The following is a 22,248-nucleotide window of genomic DNA, read 5'->3' on the forward strand; positions in this document are numbered from 1 at the left end:
CACCAGCAGACTCACAACAAACAGGAAGACAGCAGACAGGAAGTTAAAAAATCATCCAGTCGACAGAGACAGAAGGTTCACAACAAATCACTCAGACAACTCAGAAGGGAAGCAAGAAATGGAAGCCCAAGGAAGTCAGAAGATGAGCTTTCCAGTCTTCTGTACCGGCTGCAATATGTATGACTACCTCCCTTCGGGGATTCAGGCATACATTTGCAGTCGGTGCATGGAGCTGGATAGCTTGAAACGGCAAGTCCGGCTACTAGAGGTGACAGTGATGGAATTAAAAGAACTCCTCACCTTTGAAGATAGAATCCGCAAACAGGAGAAGTTTCTAGTGGAGTTCAGTGCAAATGAAGAGGTCAAGGAGCTAGAAAGATTCATCGAGGAAGCTCACCAGCAATATGTGGAGATCCCAGGGCTGGAAAACTGTACCCGAGCAACCCAGGAAGATGGCCTGGATAAGAGGAGAGAACACACCCCTACAAATTCAGAAGAGATTGAAGCTGAGATAGGGGATGACTGCACACCAGGAGAACGCATGAAGACATCCCCCCACACAAAGAGCCGAAAACAACTTCAAGCGTATCGCAGGAGGAAGAAGATTGGCCCTACACCATGGACGTGGATTTACGACCCCCAAGGAACCTCCGAATAAAGAAGATGGGGATCATCATAGGAGACTCCATTATACATCATGTGGACAGCCCCATCGCAGGAGGGAGAGAGGACAGAATCGTCACCTGCCTGCCTGGAGCAAGAGTGAAGCATGTGGCCAACAGGATCTCCAGGATCATAGACAGCACAGGGGGAGAGGACACTGCTGTGCTTATCCACGTGGGAACCAACGATGTGAGCGGACGAAGAGATGAAGGGCCAGCTCTGCTCACTCGGAAGAAAACTGAAGATCAGGGAGGTGAAAGTGGCTTTCTCCGAGATCCTTCCGGTACCAAGAGCGGATGGAAAGAGACAAGGGGAATTGCAAGCGATCAACGCCTGGATGAGACGATGGTGCGAAGAGGAAGGCTTTGACTTTGTGCGCAATTGGACGGCGTTCTAGGGAAAAAGCAAATACTACAGAAAGGACGGACTACACCTCAACAAGGAAGGAGCAAGAGTATTGGCAGGCAACATGAAGAGGGCCATCAAGAAGGCTTTAAACTAAAGGACAGGGGAAAGCTGACAGTCGACCACCAGTCGATGGCCCGGGAGACAGGATGCCCCGAAGAAGGAACTACGGATGACTACTCAGACACAGGAGGGGATGACCACAAAGCAAATAAGGGAGACAACGTAGGAGCAGAAAAGGATACCGTGAAAGAAACAGTAGAGACTGCTAAGCTTAGAAAGTCCAAGAAGATAACACAAAGAGAACTCAAATGTATGTATACGAATGCTAGAAGTCTGAGAAACAAAATGGGAGAATTAGAGACAATAGCAAGACATGATGAACTGGAAATCATTGGCTTAACAGAAACATGGTGGAATGATGAAAACAAATGGGACACAGTACTACAGGGATACAAACTATACAGAAGAGATAGAGTAGGGCAGAAAGGTGGAGGTATTGCCCAATATGTTCAGGATGGAGTAGAAACTGTTAGAGAGGTTACGACGGAAAGGACAAAGAAGCTGGAGTCCCTCTGGATCAAGATTCCTAGACACAATGGTACAGACACAAAAATTGGCCTTTACTATCGACCCCCAGGACAGACGGAGGAGACAGACTCAGAAATGATAGAGGAAATTAAACAAGAATGTAAGACAGGTAATGTAATAATCATGGGAGATTTCAATTTCCCGGGGATAGACTGGAACCTGGGAACCTCGAACTGTGGCAAGGAGGCCAAGTTCCTGGAAGCGCTAGGGGACTGCTTCCTGGAACAAATGGTGGGAGAGCCGACGAGAGGAAACGCCACCTTGGACCTGGTCCTAAATGGCATTACGGGCCCGACAAAGGAAGTAGAAGTCACGGTCCCGCTGGGGACGAGCGATCACAACATGATCAACTTTAAACTTGACATCAGGAAAGGGAAACATACCAAAACCTTAACCACGACCTTAAACTTTAAAAAGGGAAGATCTGATAGCATGAGAGCCATGGTGAAACAACAGCTCAAGAAAAAGATGGACAAAGTTAAAACGGTAGATCAGGCATGGTCCCTACTGAAAAATACTATCACGGAAGAACAAAATATCTACATTCAGCAGATTTCCAAAGAAAGGAAAACTAAAGGCAAAGGAGAACCGGCATGGCTTACTAGAGAGGTGAAGGAAGCCATAAAAGAAAAGAAGTGTTCAAAGGAGTAATAGAGGACAGCTTCACCACAGTAGAAGTGGACTTGGACCAGATATACTACCAGATCGACAATCTTAAAAGCGACAAATCCCCTGGACCGGATGGAATTCACCCGAGAGTCTTAAAAGAACTGAAGGTTGAAATCGGAGAGCTTTTGCAAAAACTTGTCAACCTGTCAATTAGAACAGATACCAGACAATTGGAAGATAGCAAATGTCACACCAATTTTCAAAAAAGGATCAAGAGGAGAATCGGACAGCTACAGACCTGTGAGTCTTATGTCTGTCCCTGGAAAGATGGTTGAAGCACTGATTAAAGATAGCATAGTCCAACACTTGGATACACACGACCTGATGAGAGCCAGTCAACATAGCTTCAAGAAAGGGAAATCATGTTTGACAAATTTACTTCAATTTTTTGAGACTGCGAACAAATTGATAGTGGAGAACCGGTGGACATAACATACTTGGACTTCCAGAAAGCATTTAACAAGGTTCCACATGAAAGACTTCTCAGGAAACTACAAAGTCATGGAATAGAGGGAGATATACTAAGATGGATAGGCATATGGCTGGAGAACAGAAAGCAGAGAGTGGGCATAAATGGGAAGTTCTCAGACTGGGAGAAAGTGACTAGCGGTGTGTGCCCCAGGGCTCGCTACTCGGGCCCATTTTGTTTAATATTTTCATCAGTGACCTAGAAGAAGGAACATCCAGTGAGATCATCAAGTTTGCAGACGACACAAAGTTATGCCGGGCAATCAGATCGCAGAAGGATAGCGAGGAACTCCAGAGTGATTTGTGTCAGTTAGAGAAATGGGCGGAGAAATGGAAGATGAAGTTTAATGTGGAAAAGTGCAAAGTAATGCATTTAGGCAGAAAGAACAAGGAACACGAGTATAGCATGTCAGGTGCAACTCTGGGTAAGAGCGAACAAGAAAAGGACCTGGGTGTACTGATAGATAGGACCCTGAGACCATCGGCACAATGCGCAGCAGCGGCAAAGAAAGCAAATAGAATGTTAGGCATGATAAAGAAAGGAATCACGAGTAGATCGGAGAAAGTTATAATGCCGCTTTATAGAGCAATGGTCAGACCACACTTGGAATACTGTGTCCAACATTGATCTCCCAACCTAAAGAAGGAGAGGGTGCTGGAGAGGGTGCAGAGATGAGCAACGAAGCTAATAAAAGATATGGAGAACTTGGAATACGAGGAACGACTTAAGAGACTGGGATTGTTCTCCCTTGAGAAAAGGAGACTTCGAGGGGATATGATTGAGACTTTCAAAATACTGAAAGGAATTGACAAAATAGAGCAGGAAAAAAAATTATTTACAATGTCCAATGTGGCACGGACAAGAGGACATGGACTGAAGCTAAGGGGGGACAAGTCCAGGACAAATATCAGGAAGTTCTGCTTCACGCAATGAGTGGTGGACACCTGGAATGCTCTCCCAGAAGAGGTTATTGCGGAATACACCGTTCTAGGATTTAAAAACAAACTAGATGCACATCTCCTTACGAGAGGCATAGAGGGATATGGGTGACTAAAATTACGCCAGGTGTACACCTGGCTGGGCCTCTGTGTGTACGGATCGCCGGATTTGATGGACCGAAGGTCTGATCCGGAGATGGCAGTTCTTATGTACAGAGAAGGGCGGCGAAAATGATAAAAAGGAAGGGATGACTTCCCTGTGAGGAAAGGCTAAAACGGCTAGGGCTCTTCAGCTTGGAGAAGACATAGCTCAGGTATGATTGAGGTCTATAAAATACTAAGTGGAGTGGAAAGGGTAAATGTGAATTGCTTATTTACTCTTTTCAAAAATACTAAGACTAGGGGGTATGTGATGAAGCTACTAAGCAGTCGATTTAAAATAAATTGGAGAAAATATCTGTTCACACAACTTGTAAGTAAACTCTGGAATTCATTGCCGGATAATGTGGTGAAATCAGTTAGCTTAGCGAGGTTTAAAAAAGGTTTGGATAATTTCCTAAAAAAGAAGTCCATAAGCCATTATTGAGATGGCTTGAGGGAATTCACTGCTTATTCCTAGAATAAGAAGCATAAAATTTGTTTTACTACTTATTATCTAGCTAGATACTTGGGATGTGAGTTGGCCACTGTTGGAAACAGGATATTAGGCTTGATGGACCTTTGGTCTATCCCTGTATGGCAATTCTTATGTTCTTATTTGCTTATTAATCCTTGAGTGGAAAGGGCTAATTAAAACCAAGGTGTACCCTTACTGAGTTGGTTTAGTTCAGAAAGATGAAGGAGGTATTCCAGAAAAGAAGGAAGAGAGCACGTAAAAGAGTTAAATGATCTGGCTTATTGAAGATATGTGAACACCATGGGCATGCCCAGCTGTTATCAATAATTTAAACTGGAAAATAAAAGCATGAAAAGAGATACAAGGTGATTAACTTTGAAATTATTTGGGGTACATGAGACAGGTAAATTGTGGAACTGTCTGTAAAAGGTTATTTTAAATTGGCTATGATAGAATCAAACTGAATAAAAATATTAAATTTTTGTAAGCTGAAGTTCTCAGAAAGAAAAAATAGCCCAGAGTTAGAGAGGGAAAAGCATGCTGACATGCACAAAGTTAAGACAAAGAAAAAGCTTGTGTTAAGAACTTTCAGGAAATGGAATAAAGCGTGATAGGTTTTCCAGAAAAAAAAAAAAAATTCAGGAAACGTGAAGGATGTCTGCTTTCCATAGATTAGGATGCACATCACATTTAGGGAAGGTTATACAAAGGCTATACGGAAAAAAAAAGTAAAGTACATAAGGAAAAGGTGAAACACTGCCACCTACTGGGTTTAAAATTGGGATTAACACTGGCAAATTTAGGATTTAAATGTACAATTACGTAATGCATTCCTGGGAAGGATGTCATGTGATCAACTGTGCCACTGTATTCTAACATATGGTAATTATTACAATGATGTCACATACAGTATAAATATATTTGTCTTGGCTTTCTCCATGGGAGAGGAAGAAAAAATGGGTAACATACATACATGCCTCTCCCGAGATATGAAAGGCATTAATAAACATGAATTTGATTATTATACACTTTCCATGTCTGCTTTATTTGAATTTACAGAATGGAATCCCTTGCCCAGTCATATTAGGAGAGGGAGCCCATTCTGGTATTTCTTTTGGCCCCTCTGTTCAAGTCTTCCAGCCTAATTTCAACAGGCTATACACCAGTGGGGGAAAAACTCATCCATCTAAAATGGTAACATTTCTGTGTGGAAGGTTTTTGAGAAACTATAAGTATTCTGGATACAGCTTCTATAAGTTTCAAAGAGACTAGATTTATGCCGTCAAGAACTACGCCATCAGGGCAAGGGTGCAGAAGTCAGGATGAAGGCGGGACTGCCCGTTCTGCATGAAGAGAGTTTGAGAAGGATCTAGCCTCCATAGCTCTGTGATTATATTTTCAGCCGAGAGAACAAGTCTCCCCTGACCCAAGAGAAGAGGGTGAGGGGAAGAGACAGCCCAACTAGAGCGACCTACCAGTCACACAGCCTGTATTGGGCTTTTTTGTTGCCAAATTATATTTTCAGCAGCAGAGGGAACCAAATTTAGTGTGGTTAGTAGGGAGCAATTAGGATCAAGCCTCCTTGGTCTCATCTTAGCTTTAGAAGAGGGTTCCCCAATGAGATGTAGTAGGGGAGAAACCTATATAAGATCTTTCCTCCAATAGAGGAGGAAAGGATCTGGGGTTAGTTAATTAGAAACTTAGAGAAGTAGCAGGGAAGCCTGCTGTTTAGAGGAGACTCCAAGATATTTATTACTGGTGTCCTCCACTGCTGGAAAATCCGACAAAACATAGGCATACTAAGGGACCATTTTTGTGGCTGGAGAATTCTGCTTAAGCTGTCCTACACAGCAGTTTGTTTACCAGCTTGAGAAATTGTTTTGAGGAATATTTCTCAAGAGGTCAGCCAGGCCCATAAGCGGATTGCTGACAGACAGAAGAGGTAAGAACCTATTCCTCATTGCTTGTATAGGTAATACATTGCTAACTGGTTGTTCATGAGAATAAAAACTATCTGATTGAGGCATTGTGAAGGCACTCCAGATTGCTCCAGAAGATTGTTGTTGTGTCTCTTGTTGGGACTATGAACCTTGTGTGGAGACTGTGGAGCTTAGCCCTCTAACCTACCATGGAGGCACCTGTGATCAGAACTTTCTTTTTTTTTTTTGGGGGGGGGGGAGGGGGGGAAATGAAAGAAGTCTCCAAGGGAACAGTACAATTTAGGGGATGAAGAACTTTTGTGCACGAAAGAAGAGTGGGACTTGGGTGTGATGATCTTAAGATGGCCAAACAGGTTGAAAAGGCGACAGCGAAAGCTAGAAGGATGCTTGGGTGTGCCTCAAGGTTCTGTTCTTGGGCCTGTTCTTTTTAAACATTTTTATAAATGATATTGCTGAAGGGTTGTCGGGTAAGATTTGCTTCTTTGCGGATGATACCAAAATCTGCAATAGAGTAGACACGCCAAATGTTGTGAATAACATGAAGAAAGACCTGGTGAAGCTTGAAGTATGGTCTGAAATTTGGCAGCTAAAAATTTAATGCTAAGAAATGCAAGGTCATGCATTTAAGCTACAAAAACCCGAGGGAACGGTACAGTTTAGGGGGTGAAGAATTTATGTGCACAACAGAAGAGCGGTACTTGGGTGTGATGATCTTGTGGCCAAACAGGTTGAAAAGGTGATTGCGAAAGCAAGAAGGATGCTAAGTTGCATAGGGAGAGGTATGGCCAGTAGGAAAAAAGAGGTATTGATGCCCCTGTATAAGACTTTGGTAAGACCACATTTAGAATATTTTGTACAACTCTGGAGGCCACACTTTCAAAAAGATATAAAAAGGATGGAGTCAGTCCAGAGGAAGGCTACTAAAATGGTGTGTGGTCTTCATCATAAGGCGTATGGGGACAGACTTAAAATCTCAATCTGTATACTTGGAGGAAAGGCGGGCGAGGGGAGATATGATAGAGATGTTTAAATATCTATATAATGTAAATGTGCATGAGTTGAGTCTCTTTCATTTGAAAGGAAACTCTGGAATGAGAGGGCATATGATGAAGTTAAGAGGTGATAGGCTCTGGAGTAACCTAAGGAAATACTTTTTTACAGAAAGAGTGGTAGATGCATGGAATAGCTCCTGGTGGAGATAAGACTATCTGAATTCAAGAAAGCATGTGGATAGAGATAGTGGATGCTGAAGAGTCAGGTTGTGTGGAACCATCTACCACTCCAGAGACTGGCAAAGCCCTTGAGTAGCTTGGATTACATCTGAAAGTGGTCCCATGGCCTGAGACTACTGAGAGGAGAGAGTCCAATAAGGTACTTGAAAATGTAGTTGAGCTAATGGTATGACATTGATAGTGGAAGCCAAGTGGCTTAGGACAGTGTTTTTCAATTCGGTCCTTGAGTACCCCTTTGCCAATCAGGTTTTCAGGATATTCACAATGAATATGAATAAACATGATTTGCGTACACTGCCTCTATTATATGCAAATTTCTTTCAGGCATATTCATTGTGGATATCCTGAAAACCTAACTGGCAAAGGGGTATTCCAGGACAGAGTTGAGAAACACTGGATTAGAAGATAGAGAAACTGACGAGCAGATACTCATCTGGAGTGGAAATCTGATTGAATAGAGTTATTATATTGTTCACTCTTTGCTGAGGTAGAAAAGAAAGGGCTACTATAAATTCCAAATGCTGGTTGAAGATGTGATTTGTGGTAATTGATTACAAATCCAATGAGCTCCAGGAGGCAAATGGTGGACAGAATGAATGTCTGCATCACTTATTGGAAGGCCACTTAGATCAACTAGTTGTCAAGGTATGGGAAGACATGAATGTCCCCACCTGTTCAGATCTTCAACCACCAACACCAACACCAACACCAAGTTGGCCCAGATTCTCTAAACGGTGTCATTATTGGCAACCACCAATGTCAATCATGCAACAGTGCTATTTAGAGAATCATGGCTCTAAAAATGTATGCCAGGGTTTTCAAGACCTACATTTCCGGCACCTACCTTTAATGTGAATCGCACCTCCATAGGTTCTTTATGGCACCCAGTGCCACTTCCGGCATTAGCCACACCTATAGTGGCATTAGGCACCATAAAGCACCTACAGAGGTGCAATTCCGTTGCCATTTTTTTACGCACCAGTAGGTGCTTTGAATTTTCTTTTAAGTCCACTTTTAAACTGTGTTTTCAACTTAGCTTAGGTGCCTAAGTTAAGGCGTCATTTATAGAATATGGGCATTTGTTAATACATGAGGAACAGATGCCAAACCTACTGGCAAGACTTTGCACTGAGAATGCAGAATTCTGAAGCAGAAGCATAGAAAGTTCCTGTAAGACCGTAGAATAAAGATATGAGAGAGCCAAGAGAGCAAAGCCAAGGGAAGAAGGGATCCCAGGAAAATTCTTTTCCTTGAAAATATATTTGGTCAGATTCTGTAAGATGAGAATCGGTCAAACTTCCCACATCTTTTTTTGGTATAAGAAAGTACCTGGAATAGAACCCTCAACCTCTCTCCAGCAGAGGTTCTATGGCATTCTGCTGAAGTAGGGCTGAGAGCTCTTGGCAAAGTACCATCATTTGGAAAAAGTTGAAATGAAACTATCGGTGGATGTTTGATACACCTCCTTTTCCAATGCAGAGTGCAACCCTGCTGAATAACCTGAAGAACCCAATGGTCAAAGATTATCAGGGGCCAACTCTCTTGAAGGGCAGCCAGCCCCCAACTGCATGGTTGTCCAGCACTGACAACTGCACGGTGGCAATGTTCTCTATGAAGGAGTCAAAAGCTGGGTTGTTGATTAGGCTGAATGAAGGCCTATAATTTCTGTCCCCACTATTGCCTTGGACATGGGTGAAGGTTCTCTGTGTTGAATGGGAAGTGGACATATAATGATGTGTAGAAGAGTAATACGAGCATCTTGGACCCCCTGAAAATTTCCTAGATGAAGGCTGTGGCTGTGGCGTAGAGAGAGTCCTAATAGTGTCTGTATGCTTTTGATAAGATTGGCTACTTCAACTCTGTTCTGAACAAGTTGTCTCCTTGACAAGGGACATCGGCTAGATGCTCTTGTACTTTAGGCTCTGAAAGCATGAACCAGGACAGACAACACATGGGTATACCCAGTGCAGAGATATGGGATGGCTCAAAGGCTCCTCTTGTGAAGTACTTATGACACTAGAAATGGTTTAAGGAGTCTCAAACTCAGAAGTCTTTTCCTGAGGGAGAAAGTCTGTAAAAGAGAGTATGCTCTGTATCACAGACTTTTAGAAGAGTGTGGAATAAAGCTGGTAGACCAATATGTGGTGAGTAGCAAAGAAACTTAGATTATTTGCCTATTAAAGGTGTTCAGTGTTCTAGCAGCTCTTCCTGCAGGAGCAGATGAATGGGATGTTCAATCGTGAGCACATTTTTATGCAAATTCTATAACCAACAAATGTGGTAATTGTATTTTGTCAGATCCAGAATATTTTTGTATTCTGTACATAGTATAAAATTTTCCTTCGGGCAACTTGCATGGAAAATAGAGCTTCTCAGTTTTTGATTCTAGGATGGGAGTCAATCCAATAGTTCAAAACGCTCCAAACGAAGTTCTTCCTTCATTTCAAATTTAAAGGATATTGTGTTGGACAATACCAGGAAATGAAATGTTTTCTGGAGGAGACTTAAAGGCTCTCAGGAGGTCTTGTGGATCTTGTGCCATTTCTCAGGAAACGTGGAATCTGACTCTTCAAAGTACTCTTGGGAAGTACAAGGAAGAGAGTGGTGGCTCTGCATGGATGAGCACCGAGGCAGGGGTCTATCATCTAACCCAGAAAAGAGCTCCTCTGCTGATGACCATGCACACATCAGTCAGGTTTGTGCTGCTCCCAACAGTTGATACAGAACCAAAGACTGTGATCTTTTTTGTGACCGATGCTCTGATGTATCCTCAGGCTGGGTTAAGGCTGGCAAAAGCACCCTGTAAGCCTGTGCAGATGCTTAAGCAGTAGTCCAGAAAGCTTGTCTTTGAGCATAGTCTAGAAGTCCTCCTGAAAGCACTTACTTAAATACTAGAAACACGTGTAATACTCTAGGTGTCATTTAACATTAAAACGTCTTTGGATTTGAAAGTTTCTTTTGAATGACTAGAAAATTTCACCAGTTACTTACCCAGATCTCCATATACCTGTGAAGTATGATACTGTGATGTATACTGGTTTGCCATATCTCCAGCACCAGTCACTGATGAATATACATGGCGTGGAGGTGGGGGCATCATGGTAGGAAGAGGAATGAAGCCAGGTAGGGGAGGAGGTGGTCGATGCATAACTGTTTGATTACTTGGGTGGAATTCTGGAGGCTGCGGAACCACAACAACTCGACGGACCCCATTATCTTCAATGACCTGCATAATCCAAATGAGAGAAAAATCAGACAAACATAAGGCGTAAAGACGTATTTCCCATATGTAAAACATGTTTTTACACACAATAATTGGCTATTCTAAAACTGCATGTGTGTATATAAGTATACAAATACACCTGCCAACAAGAGCAAGTATAGTTTTATGTAGGCTGTGCACAGGTGTTCCTGGAACAGCTTTTGGATGGAGTTAAAGTAAATACACAGAGGTATGCACACACCTGCAAAGTGAATACACATAGTTGCACCTGCCTTGAGTGCAACCATTTGTGAGTTATAGAAAACAGCGAGAAACAAAAAATTGAAGACCCAATGTTCAACAGTGAAAACAATCCAAACGCTAAAAACAGAAAACTGTGGATGATGATGTTCTAAAAAGATGATTTATTCCTTCTTCCAAAAAACACAAATAAATACAAATATAATAGTCCACATGTGTAGTCCTTCCAGACCCTACACGGTCCGTGTTTTGGTGAACACGCCTTCCTCAGGGGTCCAGTTGGATGCTATGTTCTCAGAAAACAATTGTGGACTAAAAACAATGAACAACTCTCCAAAAGACTGAGTGCGAGCAGAGTGATGCCAAAAAAGGTCTTCTCGCACTCAGTCTTTTGGAGAGTTATTCATTGTTTTTAGTCCACAATTTTTTTCTGAGAACATAGCATCTAACTGGACACCTGAGGAAGGCATGTTCCATGACAAAAGGCCGAGCGCTACACTGTGTGGACTGACTATCCAACAGGCAATATACCAGTACATATGTTGCATTTCGCTAGTTCTGTTCCGGTTATCATGCAACTTAACAATTGCCTTTAATTTTCTATTTGCCCTCAAATATCATTATGGTTATGGAGCATCTAACATAAAAACATAACTGCAATGTTTGCCTACTATTTTGTTATGGAAATTGCCCTACGCGCCTACGGGTATATTAAGGGTATTACACTCATGATTCTAATCCTTATTTGAAAAGCACTTTGCGGAATTGATATCAAGTATGGCGACAAATGTTTTTAGATCAGCTGTATTTCCGTCAGATGCCTATATGTTTGATTCCTGGCGCTGAACCTTTTTGCAAGCTTTGGACTCATGCGGGCTTCTGTACTATGTTGCAAGTATGGTTGGAGATGCAGTTGAGCTCTTTTGATCATTTGCAGGATGAGTTTGGGTTGTTAGCTGCGGATTCATTCTACTATACTCAATTGCACTCTTCCCTACTTAAATATGCTTTTTGGGATCTTTGCTTGAGCAATACAAAGCAGGAAAGGGCTCTTTGTGTGGGCACAGGTGGGGGCTATTTCTCAATTATACCAGGCTTTATTGGCTCTTATCCCCCCTGGCTGATCCTTAAAAACCCATTGGGAGGCTGACCTAGGGTATCTCTTCCCCAATCATCCTGGCAATATCTGTATAAATGTTTGTTTACTACTTCTGTGTCCTCTGCTTTCATTGAGAATGGTTATAAAATATATTACCGGTGGTATTATATTCCAGTTAAATTATATCAGATTTACAATACTGATTCTGGGCTTTGTTGGCGTGGATGTGGGCAGAGGGATGACTTCAGTCATGTGTGGTGGTGTTGTCCTGCTGTTATTTTCTATTGGCAAGAAGTTGACAAGCTGCTGGTCACTATAGTACACAAGCATTGTCCACTGTTGATGACCTTTTGCTTGTTAAATGCTCCAGTTCTGGGCTTTACTAAATCAGAATGCAGATTTGCTATATACCTGTTTACGGCGGCATGTCTTAAGCTTGTTGCTTGTTGAAAGCATAACGACTTGCCAGATATGCGAAGAGTCTGTAATTGCTTGGACTATTTACATCTTATGCCCAAGTTGACGGCTCTCCGTCACCATACTATGCCCATTCATTTTAAGTTGTGGGCTGCTTACCTGACCTGGAAGACGCCCGGTTGGAGATTATCTGAAGGTGATTACATAGTAACATAGTAGATGACGGCAGATAAAGACCCGAATGGTCCATCCAGTCTGCCCAACCTGATTCAATTAAAAAAAATTTTTTTCATTTAATTTAATTTTTTAAATTTTTCTTCTTAGCTATTTCTGGGCAAGAATCCAAAGCTTTGCCCGGTACTGTGCTTGGGTTCCAACTGCCAAAATCTCTGTTAAGACTTACTCCAGCCCATCTACACCCTCCCAGCTATTGAAGCCCTCCCCTGCCCATCCTCCACCAAACGGCCATACACAGACACAGACCTTGCAAGTCTGCCCAGTAACTGGCCTAGTTCAATATTTAATATTATTTTCTGATTCTAAATCTTCTGTGTTCATCCCACGCTTCTTTGAACTCAGTCACAGTTGTACTCTCCACCACCTCTCTCGGGAGCGCATTCCAGGCATCCACTACCCTCTCCGTAAAGTAGAATTTCCTAACATTGCCCCTGAATCTACCACCCCTCAACCTCAAATTATGTCCTCTGGTTTTACCATTTTCCTTTCTCTGGAAAAGATTTTGTTCTACGTTAATACCCTTCAAGTATTTGAACGTCTGAATCATATCTCCCCTGTCTCTCCTTTCCTCTAGGGTATACATATTCAGGGCTTCCAGTCTCTCCTCATACGTCTTCTGGCGCAAGCCTCCTATCATTTTCGTCGCCCTCCTCTGGACCGCCTCAAGTCTTCTTACGTCTTTCGCCAGATACGGTCTCCAAAACTGAACAAGATACTCCAAGTGGGGCCTCACCAATGACCTGTACAGGGGCATCAACACCTTCTTCCTTCTACTGACTACGCCTCTCTTTATACAGCCCAGCATCCTTCTGGCAGCAGCCACTGCCTTGTCACACTGTTTTTTCACCTTTAGATCTTCGGACACTATCACCCCAAGGTCCCTCTCCCTATCCGTGCATATCAGCTTCTCTCCTCCCAGCATATACGGTTCCTTCCTATTATTAATCCCCAAATGCATTACTCTGCATTTCTTTGCATTGAATTTTAGTTGCCAGGCATTAGACCATTCCTCTAACTTTTGCAGATCCTTTTTCATATTTTCCACTCCCTCTTCGGTGTCTACTCTGTTACAAATCTTGGTATCATCTGCAAAAAGGCACACTTTTCCTTCTAACCCTTCAGCAATGTCACTCACATACATATTGAACAGGATTGGCCCCAGCACCGAACCCTGAGGGACTCCACTAGTCACCTTTCCTTCCTTCGAGCGACTTCCATTAACCACCACCCTCTGGCGTCTGTCCGACAGCCAGTTTCTGACCCAGTTCACCACTTTGGGTCCTAACTTCAGCCCTTCAAGTTTGTTCAACAGCCTCCTATGAGGAACTGTATCAAAGGCTTTGCTGAAATCCAAGTAAATTACATCTAGCATATGTCCTCGATCCAGCTCTCTGGTCGCCCAATCAAAAAATTCAATCAGGTTCGTTTGGCACGATTTACCTTTTGTAAAGCCATGTTGCCTCGGATCCTGTAACCCATTAGATTCAAGGAAGATTGTTGCTGAGAGAGGCGGACTGAATGGGGTTGATTTTAACTCCCCCCTTTTTTCTTTTTTATTTCTAGTACTGCCTGAGAGTCTCTGTATATATTCTGGAATTTAAGGTTTGGTCTGTGAGGAGGGGTGGGGGTGGGGTTGTTTGGGAGGGGAAATGAGGTTATGGATTCACAATTTGCTTTTATGTGAAGATATTTGGTATTTAGCTGTTTTGGTCACTGTATTGTGAGTTTGCTGTTTTTTGTGTTGCTGTATGTACTAAGTTTATAAATAAAAATTAAAAAAAGAAAAGTTCTCAGTCTAACCCAATTCCAAAATTCTGAACATTATTTTGCCACTGTAGCTGAAGAGAATATTATTTTATTTTGCAAAGTGCCAATTTGCAGAATCATAATGCTATGTTTTGACATTGTTTCAGATCATTAATTGAACCATGTCAATAAAAAGTGTGGCATTTTCAAGTGTGGAACTTCAAGTCGTCATGAAGCTCCTTTTCTTAAAGAAGAAAACTCCAAAGGAAATCCATGAATGTATGATGCAAACATTAAGTAACAAATGCTTATCATACTCCACAGTGAAGAAGTAGTGTGCAAACTTTCAGGGGGGAGTTTCAAGATTGAAGATGCAAAGAGATCTGGGAGGTTTCAAACAGTATTAACTCCTAAGACACCACAGATAGCTAGGGAGATCATTGAGTGTATAATCCACGAGCAACTAGGTATGCAGAAGCTGTCAGCCAAATGGGCACCCAAATGTTTGAATGCTGATGAGAAACAACATTAAATGCACACTTCCAAATTGATTTTGCAGCATTTTCAGCGAACTGGTGCCAACTTTTTGGAATGACTAGTTATTGTTGATAAAGAACAGTTACTTACCGTAACAGCTGTTATCTGGGGACAGCAGGCAGATATTCTCACAGATGGGTGACGCCATCCACAGAGCCCAGTACGGTCAGTGCTAAAGTGTACTGTCACTTTAAGCTTTAGAAAGCTTTGAGACTGTCCGCACCACGCATGCGAGAGTGCCTTCCCACCCAACGCTGGCTCGCGAGGTTGTCAGTTCAATGCCCAAGTGAAGAAGCCAACTAGGAGGGGTAGGTGGGGTGCCTGCTGTCCCTGGATAACATCTGCTACAGTAAGTAACTGAGTTTTAAAGCAGGCAGCATATTCTCATAGATGGGACACCCTAGCTTAACTGAAAGGGATGGAGGGAGAGTTGGCCTCCAAGGAAAAAGAAATGTTTAGTGCCTCGCCTCAAAATCAGATATATTATCTGATATGAGTTGGCGGAGAGTAAAGGAAGGAAATTAGACAGAAGACTAATAAGAGGTATATAACTGTCCTTAGCGGGAGTGGATGATAAGGATTTAACAAAACCAATGTGTATGGAGGCTGTGAAACAGAAGCTGAGCTCAGAGCAGCAGACGAATCAAAAAAAAAAATTGTTCCTAAAAAAATCTAGGCAGAAACAGTAGATCGGATACTGAAAAGAGGCTCTTATAAGAGTGACCAGATCAAAAAACTAATTACGAACAAAATAGCCTTACTGGGTCAGCCCAGTATCTCGTCTTCACAGATGCCAATCCAAGTCACAAGTACCTGCAAAAACCCAAATAGTAGCAGCATTCCATACCAATCCAGGCCAAGCAGTGACTTCCCCCATGTCTGTCTCAACTGCAGACTATGGACTTTTCTTCCAGGAAATTGTCCAAACCTTTTTTTAAAACTACCGTATTTGCCGGCGTATAAGACGACTTTTCAGTACCTTAAAATCCTCCCCAAAGTCGGGGGTCGTCTTATACGTCGGGTACTGTTTACTAGAGAGCTGCACGGGAACGGGGACGACGGGAATCCCGCGGGTTCCCCCTTTGGGTCACGGGGATCCCGTGGGGACGCCCCTAGGGTCGCGGGGTTCCTGCGGGGCTGGATGTACTCAGTCGCGCGGCTCTTCTCCCTACCTTCTCTGCTTGCAGCACAGAGCCGAACGGAAGTCTTCCCGACGTCAGCGCTGACGTCGGAGGGGAGGGAGGGCTTAAACAAAGCCCTCCCTCCTTCCGACGTCAGCGCTGACGTCAGGAAGACTTCCGTTTGGCTCTGTGCTGCAGGCAGTGCAGGTAAGGAGGAGAGTAGCCTTGCGGTTCGAGTGGCTACCAAGGGAGGGGGCGGTCCGCCCCGCCACACCCCGCCCCGGTTGCAGCACAGCCGGCCAGGTCCCCTTACTTTTGTGGCACTTCCCCGACCGACCGACAACAGCCCCGGTCCGACAATCCTCCCTGCCCTGTAGCCGCGAATCTAAATTATCTTCTTACAGCAGCTGTAATAAGGTAATTTAGATTCGCAGTTAAGGGCAGGGAGGTTTGTCGGACCGGGGCTGTTGTCAGTCGGTCGGGGAAGTGCCACAAAAGTAAGGGGACCTGGCCAGCTGTGCTGCACCCGGGGCGGTAGAGAAGGAGTGGGGAGAAGGACGCTGAAAGGCCATGGGGAAGACGGGAGGGAGGGGGAAGGACTCTGAAAGCACTTGAAGACAGAGGAGGGAGAAGGACGCTGAAAGCACATGGGGAATACAAAGGGGTGGAGAAGGACGCTGAAAGGCCATGGGAAGGGCGGGGGGAAGGACTCTGAAAGCACTTGTGGAAGACAGAGGGGGGAGAAGGATGCTGAAAGCACATGGGGAAGACAAAGGGGTGGAGAAGGACGCTGAAAGGACATGGGGTAGACGGGGGGGGGGTGAAGAAGGACGCTAAAAGGCCATGGGGAAGACAGAGAGGGAGAAGGACGCTGAAAGGACATGGGGAAGCAGAGGGGGGAGAAGGACACTGAAAGCACATGTGGAAGACAGAGGGGGGAGAAGGACGCTGACAGGACATGGGGAAGATGGGGGGAGAAGGACGCTGAAAGGAAATGGGGAAGAGAGAGTAGGGAGAAGACGCTGGCAGGGAAGAAGACAAATGCCAGACTATGGGGGGAGCGGAGAGAAGAAGATGGGTGCCAGACCAATTTGGAAGGGGGAAGAAAGGGAGAGGCACAGTAACAGAGCAAATGGAAGATGCAGAAGGAAGAGAGACAGTGGATGGAAGGAATTGAATGAGAACATGAGGAAAGCAGAAACCAGGCAACAAAGGTAGGAAAAGAATTATATTTATTTTTTTTTATTTTGCTTCAGGATAAAGTAGTATATTAGTTGTGTTGATAAAAATTTATAAACATTAGAGGCTCTGGTAGAAACCCATTTGCAAAGTATGTATTCTTCCCAATTAATATTTTCAAATTAATAAAGTCTTTTTGCTTATTTGTAAATGGGTTTCTACCAGAGCCTTTAATTCAGTAGCATAATTAAATGAAATAACTATTTCTGAAGTTTATAGGGACGGGCGGGGACGGAGGGGATTCCTCGCGGGGACGGGTGGGGACGGAGGGAATCCTCACGGGGACAGGTGGGGACGGGTGGGATTCCTCACGGGGACGGGTGGGACTTTGGCGGGGACGGGTGGGGACGGGTGGGATTTCTGTCCCCGCGCAACTCTCTACTGTTTACATGCCCTTACTTTACATGCCCTAACATCTCCTTCCTTACCTCCTTACGGTGCTTACGGTACTAGTAAACATTCCGGGACATCAGCGGGGCCATGGCGGGACATCAGTGTGACAAGGGTGCCATCTCCTTCATCCTGCGCAGCGGGAAGCAGCGGCGCTCTGGCCCCACCCCTTTTCTCTTTACTACGTCTCTCGCACATGAGGCCGTGTGTGGAGTCTAGCCCTTAAGGAAGTTGCGGGGGCGAACAGGAGGCTTTTGAAGGCTTTTAAAGGGAAACTGTCATGCCAGCAAACTTGCTAGGGACTTGCCCGGCACTTGCTCTCTCCCTCTATGTGTTATCTTCCTTCCATCATTGACAGTTTCAGTTTGGTTAACAGTTTAGAAAACAAATAGCATGGCAGCTCCCATGGGTTTATTGTTCTATTCAGCTTTAGTGAATTAATTAAAATTGTTGAAATAAATTCTGATGTTCTTTTAAGTTTTATTTGTTGTGCAGAAGGTGTGCGGAAGAAGGGGTAGTCTTATATGGCGAGTATATAACAAACTCTATATTTTAACTGTAAAAGTTGGGGGGTCGTCTTATACGCCCAGTCGTCTTATACGCCGGCAAATATGGTAACTGCATTAACCGCTCTTACCACATCCTCTGGCAAAGCATTTCAGAGCTTAACAATTCTCCGAGTGAAAAAATATTTCCTCCTATTGGTTTTAAACAGGGCTGTGGAGTCGAAGTCGAGGAGTCGGAGACAATTTTGGGTACTGGAGTCGGAGTCGTGGGTATCAGAAACTGAGGAATCGAAGAATTTATCTACCAACTCCAGAGCCCTAGTTTTAAAATTATTATTCTGTAACTTCATCGAGTGTCCCCTAGTCTTTGTAAATCTTGATGCAGTAAAAAATTGATCCACTTGTACCCATTCTACACCACGCAGGATTTTGTAGACTTCAATCATAATTCCCCTCAGCTGTTTTCTTTTACAAGCAGAAGAGCCCTAAACCTCTTTAGTCTTTCCTCATACGAGAGGCATTCCATCCCCTTTATCATCTTGGTCACTCTTCTTTGAACCTTTTCTAGTGCTGCTGTATTTATTGGAAATGGGATATTTCAACAGCAGTAATAACAAACAAAGGTTGACCACAGCATTCAGTAATAGAACAAGACAGAACAGTTAGGTACAGCCCCAGGTTCCAAGCCAACATTTTCATAGTTTCAATATCTGTCTAACCCAAACCAACCCCCCCAACCCATTCCTCAGGGACCACCAAACACCTTCCCAATAGGAACAAGGTAATGACCACAGGCTAGGATTAAAGAAAGTTTAAGACTCTGCTTTGTGCAACATGTGACATAGAATCCCAAAAAGGTTCCCAAGTCTGTTGAAACAGTTGTCCTTTGGAGAAAGACAGGGCATCATTCATATAGTGCACACCCAAGAGTGGGAAATCCAAGTCATGGAGAACCAGTGTCAGGATCATGGAAGAGCTTGGAATAGCATGCCCAGGCCACCAAAGATGACAATGCCACCTTAATGCCAGCAGCCACCAAATCAAAAAGACGCTTTAGGATGAAATCCACACATTGATCCTGAACATTTTTCAAGACTACTTCCCTGTCACTGGGGACAGAAATGCGCTTGGTGACCTGCACCACCGAGGAATCCACCTTTGGGGAAGCAAAGCACTTGTTAAAGGCATCTGCCATGGGATAAAGCTGAGACATGGTGCAATAACATTTCAAGGGACCCTCAGGTGTCTCCCAAATATCTGTAAGAATCCGAACTAGGTCAGGATGATCAGGAAAAGAGATAGATTGCGGCCTCTAGTCACTCATGACAAAACATTCTGCAGTGACAGGCTACTCAGACTGCAGCTTTAATTCCTGGAGAGATTCAGATATCAAATCCACAAGATGCACATGTTTGAAAAATCTGCAAACAGTGGTATTCTCCCACATTTCCAGGGCTCTGCACTGATCCGGATCCTGGAGATCCACCATATCTGCCACATTTGCGGCAGCCACAGTGCCCCCCTGCAAAAGCAGAGGTATGGAAAGCATATCTGGCGCTACTGCAGGCACTACCAGCTTATCTGCCAGCACCCCCGAGGGGAGGCAAAAGACCTTGGTCCAAAGAAGCAGGGGTCCCTGTGACCGGCACGGAGTTCAGCGGAAGGGAGACAGGCAGAGATTTGTTAGCAAATTATGCCCGGAACATCATATTAATAAAATCAGGGGAAAACTCATCCTACACGGTGGGAACCAACCCCTGCAGTCCAGGAATGGAATGTTTGAAGAATTTATGAGGTTTGTCTCCCGAGACACATGTGCATTTCGCTGTAGCGTCGTCTGCGCATTCCCCAGGGCCCGATACCATTTTCGTGGGAGTCAGGGCAGAAGGCACGAAGAAGACATTCTTCGGAAGCTGAAGGCATCGGATCTGGGCAAGCTTCGCACCCCTCACGGGCCACAGCGCACATGGAACACGGCTGCACATTAAAGGCAACAGCCATTCACGCAAATAAGGCATGAATCCATCACATCCTGCCCTGGGATGGCCACCTGTGTGGTTTTCTTGCAAAAACGAAGTTGGCAAGTATGAAAAATAACTTTAAAATCAAATCAGGAAATATCCAAGATGGCTGTCACAGGTGCTGATTTTCACTAAAAATAGTCCAGGAAAAATACAGGGAGCCTTCAAAACCGGCGATTTTAGAGGGGGTGGGTAGGGCATGCAGGGAAACCACCCAAAAACTCGTTTTAAGACACCACCCCACCTCCGTATCGCTGATTCAGGTTGTCAGCATAGGTACGTGTGCTGAATGGGAAACACTGCACACAGAGCTAAAACAGCTCAGAGGGAGATCCTCTGCCTTAAAGAGCTGGAAAGCTGGACTTTGAGTCTTCTGATTGCCCCACCGGTCTGACCTCCACAGCCAGGTATCTCCACCACCACTCTTGGACACACTGCGCAAACTCCTGGTAGAGGAATGCAGTCTGGCTCCGATCTTGGGTGCACCTCCTTGGAACCATGTAGCCTGCGCTCAACCCACTAGCAGACAAACTTGGAGTGAGCCCTGATCTGATGTGCAGATTGTCCAAAGGGTGTACAGACAAGCAGTGAACCCTTCAGAAGCAAACTTTACTAAAGGTCTGCAATCTCCCACAGTTAGATGTGTTCCCGCAGGGAACCTCTGCAGTAAGAGGGCAAAAACTGCAAACGCAAAGACTGAAATTACATGAAATAAAACGAGCAAAAAGACAAGCTTCTACAGTCTGGCTTGTTGGAAGGAAAACTGATTACTAAAGGAGGTAAGAAGGGATGGAGTTTAAGTCTCTGAAATTTGAGGCTTCCCACAAAGTCCTGGCAGATAGACAGAAGTAACCCACTGTTCCCAGAATAAAGCGGGATTGTACAAGAATAGGTTCTTACCTAGGCTAATCTTCTTTCTTATAAATCCACACTCTATTCTTAGAACCTGCCCTGGGAGATGTTGATTCACTGATTGTCTGCTTTAATAAATACTGGTAAGGGGAGTTTGTGGCGCAATGGTTAAAGCTACAGCCTCAGCACCCTGGGGTTGTGAGTTCAAACCTACACTACTCCTTGTGACCCTGGGCAAGTCACTTAATCCCCCCATTGCTCCCAGGTACATTAGGTAGATTGTGAGCCCACCGGGACAGACAGGGAAAAATGCTTGAGTACCTGAATAAATTAATGTAAACCGTTCTGAGCTCCCTTGGGAGAACAGTATAGAAAATTGAATAAATAAATAAGTTGGACCTTTGGTTCAATAACCAGCCTTTCTAAGATTAACATCTGATCATATTGACCCATAATCGTCCTTTTAAGGATGTCTTAACTTTTCAGTCATTCAGCCTTTGGCTAAGCTTTCATTTTGGCCCCCCCCCTTTTGTTTTTACCTGTTTTTGTTCCTTTCTCTCCAAATATTGTAGCTCCTCCCCACTTCCTTTTGTACCAGTAAGTTGAAATGTCAGTGGGTTTGCTGTATTATGTCTTATTTTGTTTAGTGGCTCCCTCATTGGTTGGCTATTTTTTAATTTTGTACAACTGCTTTGAATTTTGATAAGGCAGTATATTCAATTTTAATAAACTTGAAACTTGTACTTTGTTCTGGGGGGTGGGGTTAGCTAATGTGTTCCATTCTATTAGTGCAGGCTATGCCTCCCAGTTGTTCTGATTTTATGGTTTATCACTTTTCTGCAACCTGTTTTACTAGTTCATGATTGTTATGCATTTTTATGATATGAGCAGATTAGACTTGTTTCTCGGGGAATATCCTCATACCCCTCCCCTTTCTGTGTCCTATACAAGTATGACTGCTTCTATACCAACTGGAAGTCAGAGGGCAGTCTTGAGGTAAGAGGGAAGGGTCAAAAATATGTAAATGAAGCTTTCTACAAGAGATCTCGCAAGATGGAATTGACTACCCACTTGTCCAGGAATAGAGTGTTATTATT

The 22,248-nt window shown here is 43.9% G+C and overlaps 1 protein-coding gene across 8 annotated transcripts in view; it reads right to left on the reverse strand.

Annotated features, from left to right (window-relative positions):
- FNDC3A (fibronectin type III domain containing 3A) overlaps window positions 1-22,248 on the reverse strand; it is a 240,211-nt gene that overhangs the window by 166,861 nt on the left and 51,102 nt on the right. For all 8 annotated transcript variants that reach the window (XM_033947816.1, XM_033947812.1, XM_033947815.1 and 5 more), the window contains one exon: window positions 10,515-10,749. In XM_033947816.1, coding sequence (XP_033803707.1) covers window positions 10,515-10,749 — 235 coding nt within the window. The remainder of the gene's footprint in view (window positions 1-10,514; window positions 10,750-22,248) is intronic.

Source organism: Geotrypetes seraphini, chromosome 6 (assembly GCF_902459505.1).
Source record: "Geotrypetes seraphini chromosome 6, aGeoSer1.1, whole genome shotgun sequence".
In the NCBI taxonomy this organism is placed as follows: Eukaryota; Metazoa; Chordata; class Amphibia; order Gymnophiona; family Dermophiidae; genus Geotrypetes; species Geotrypetes seraphini.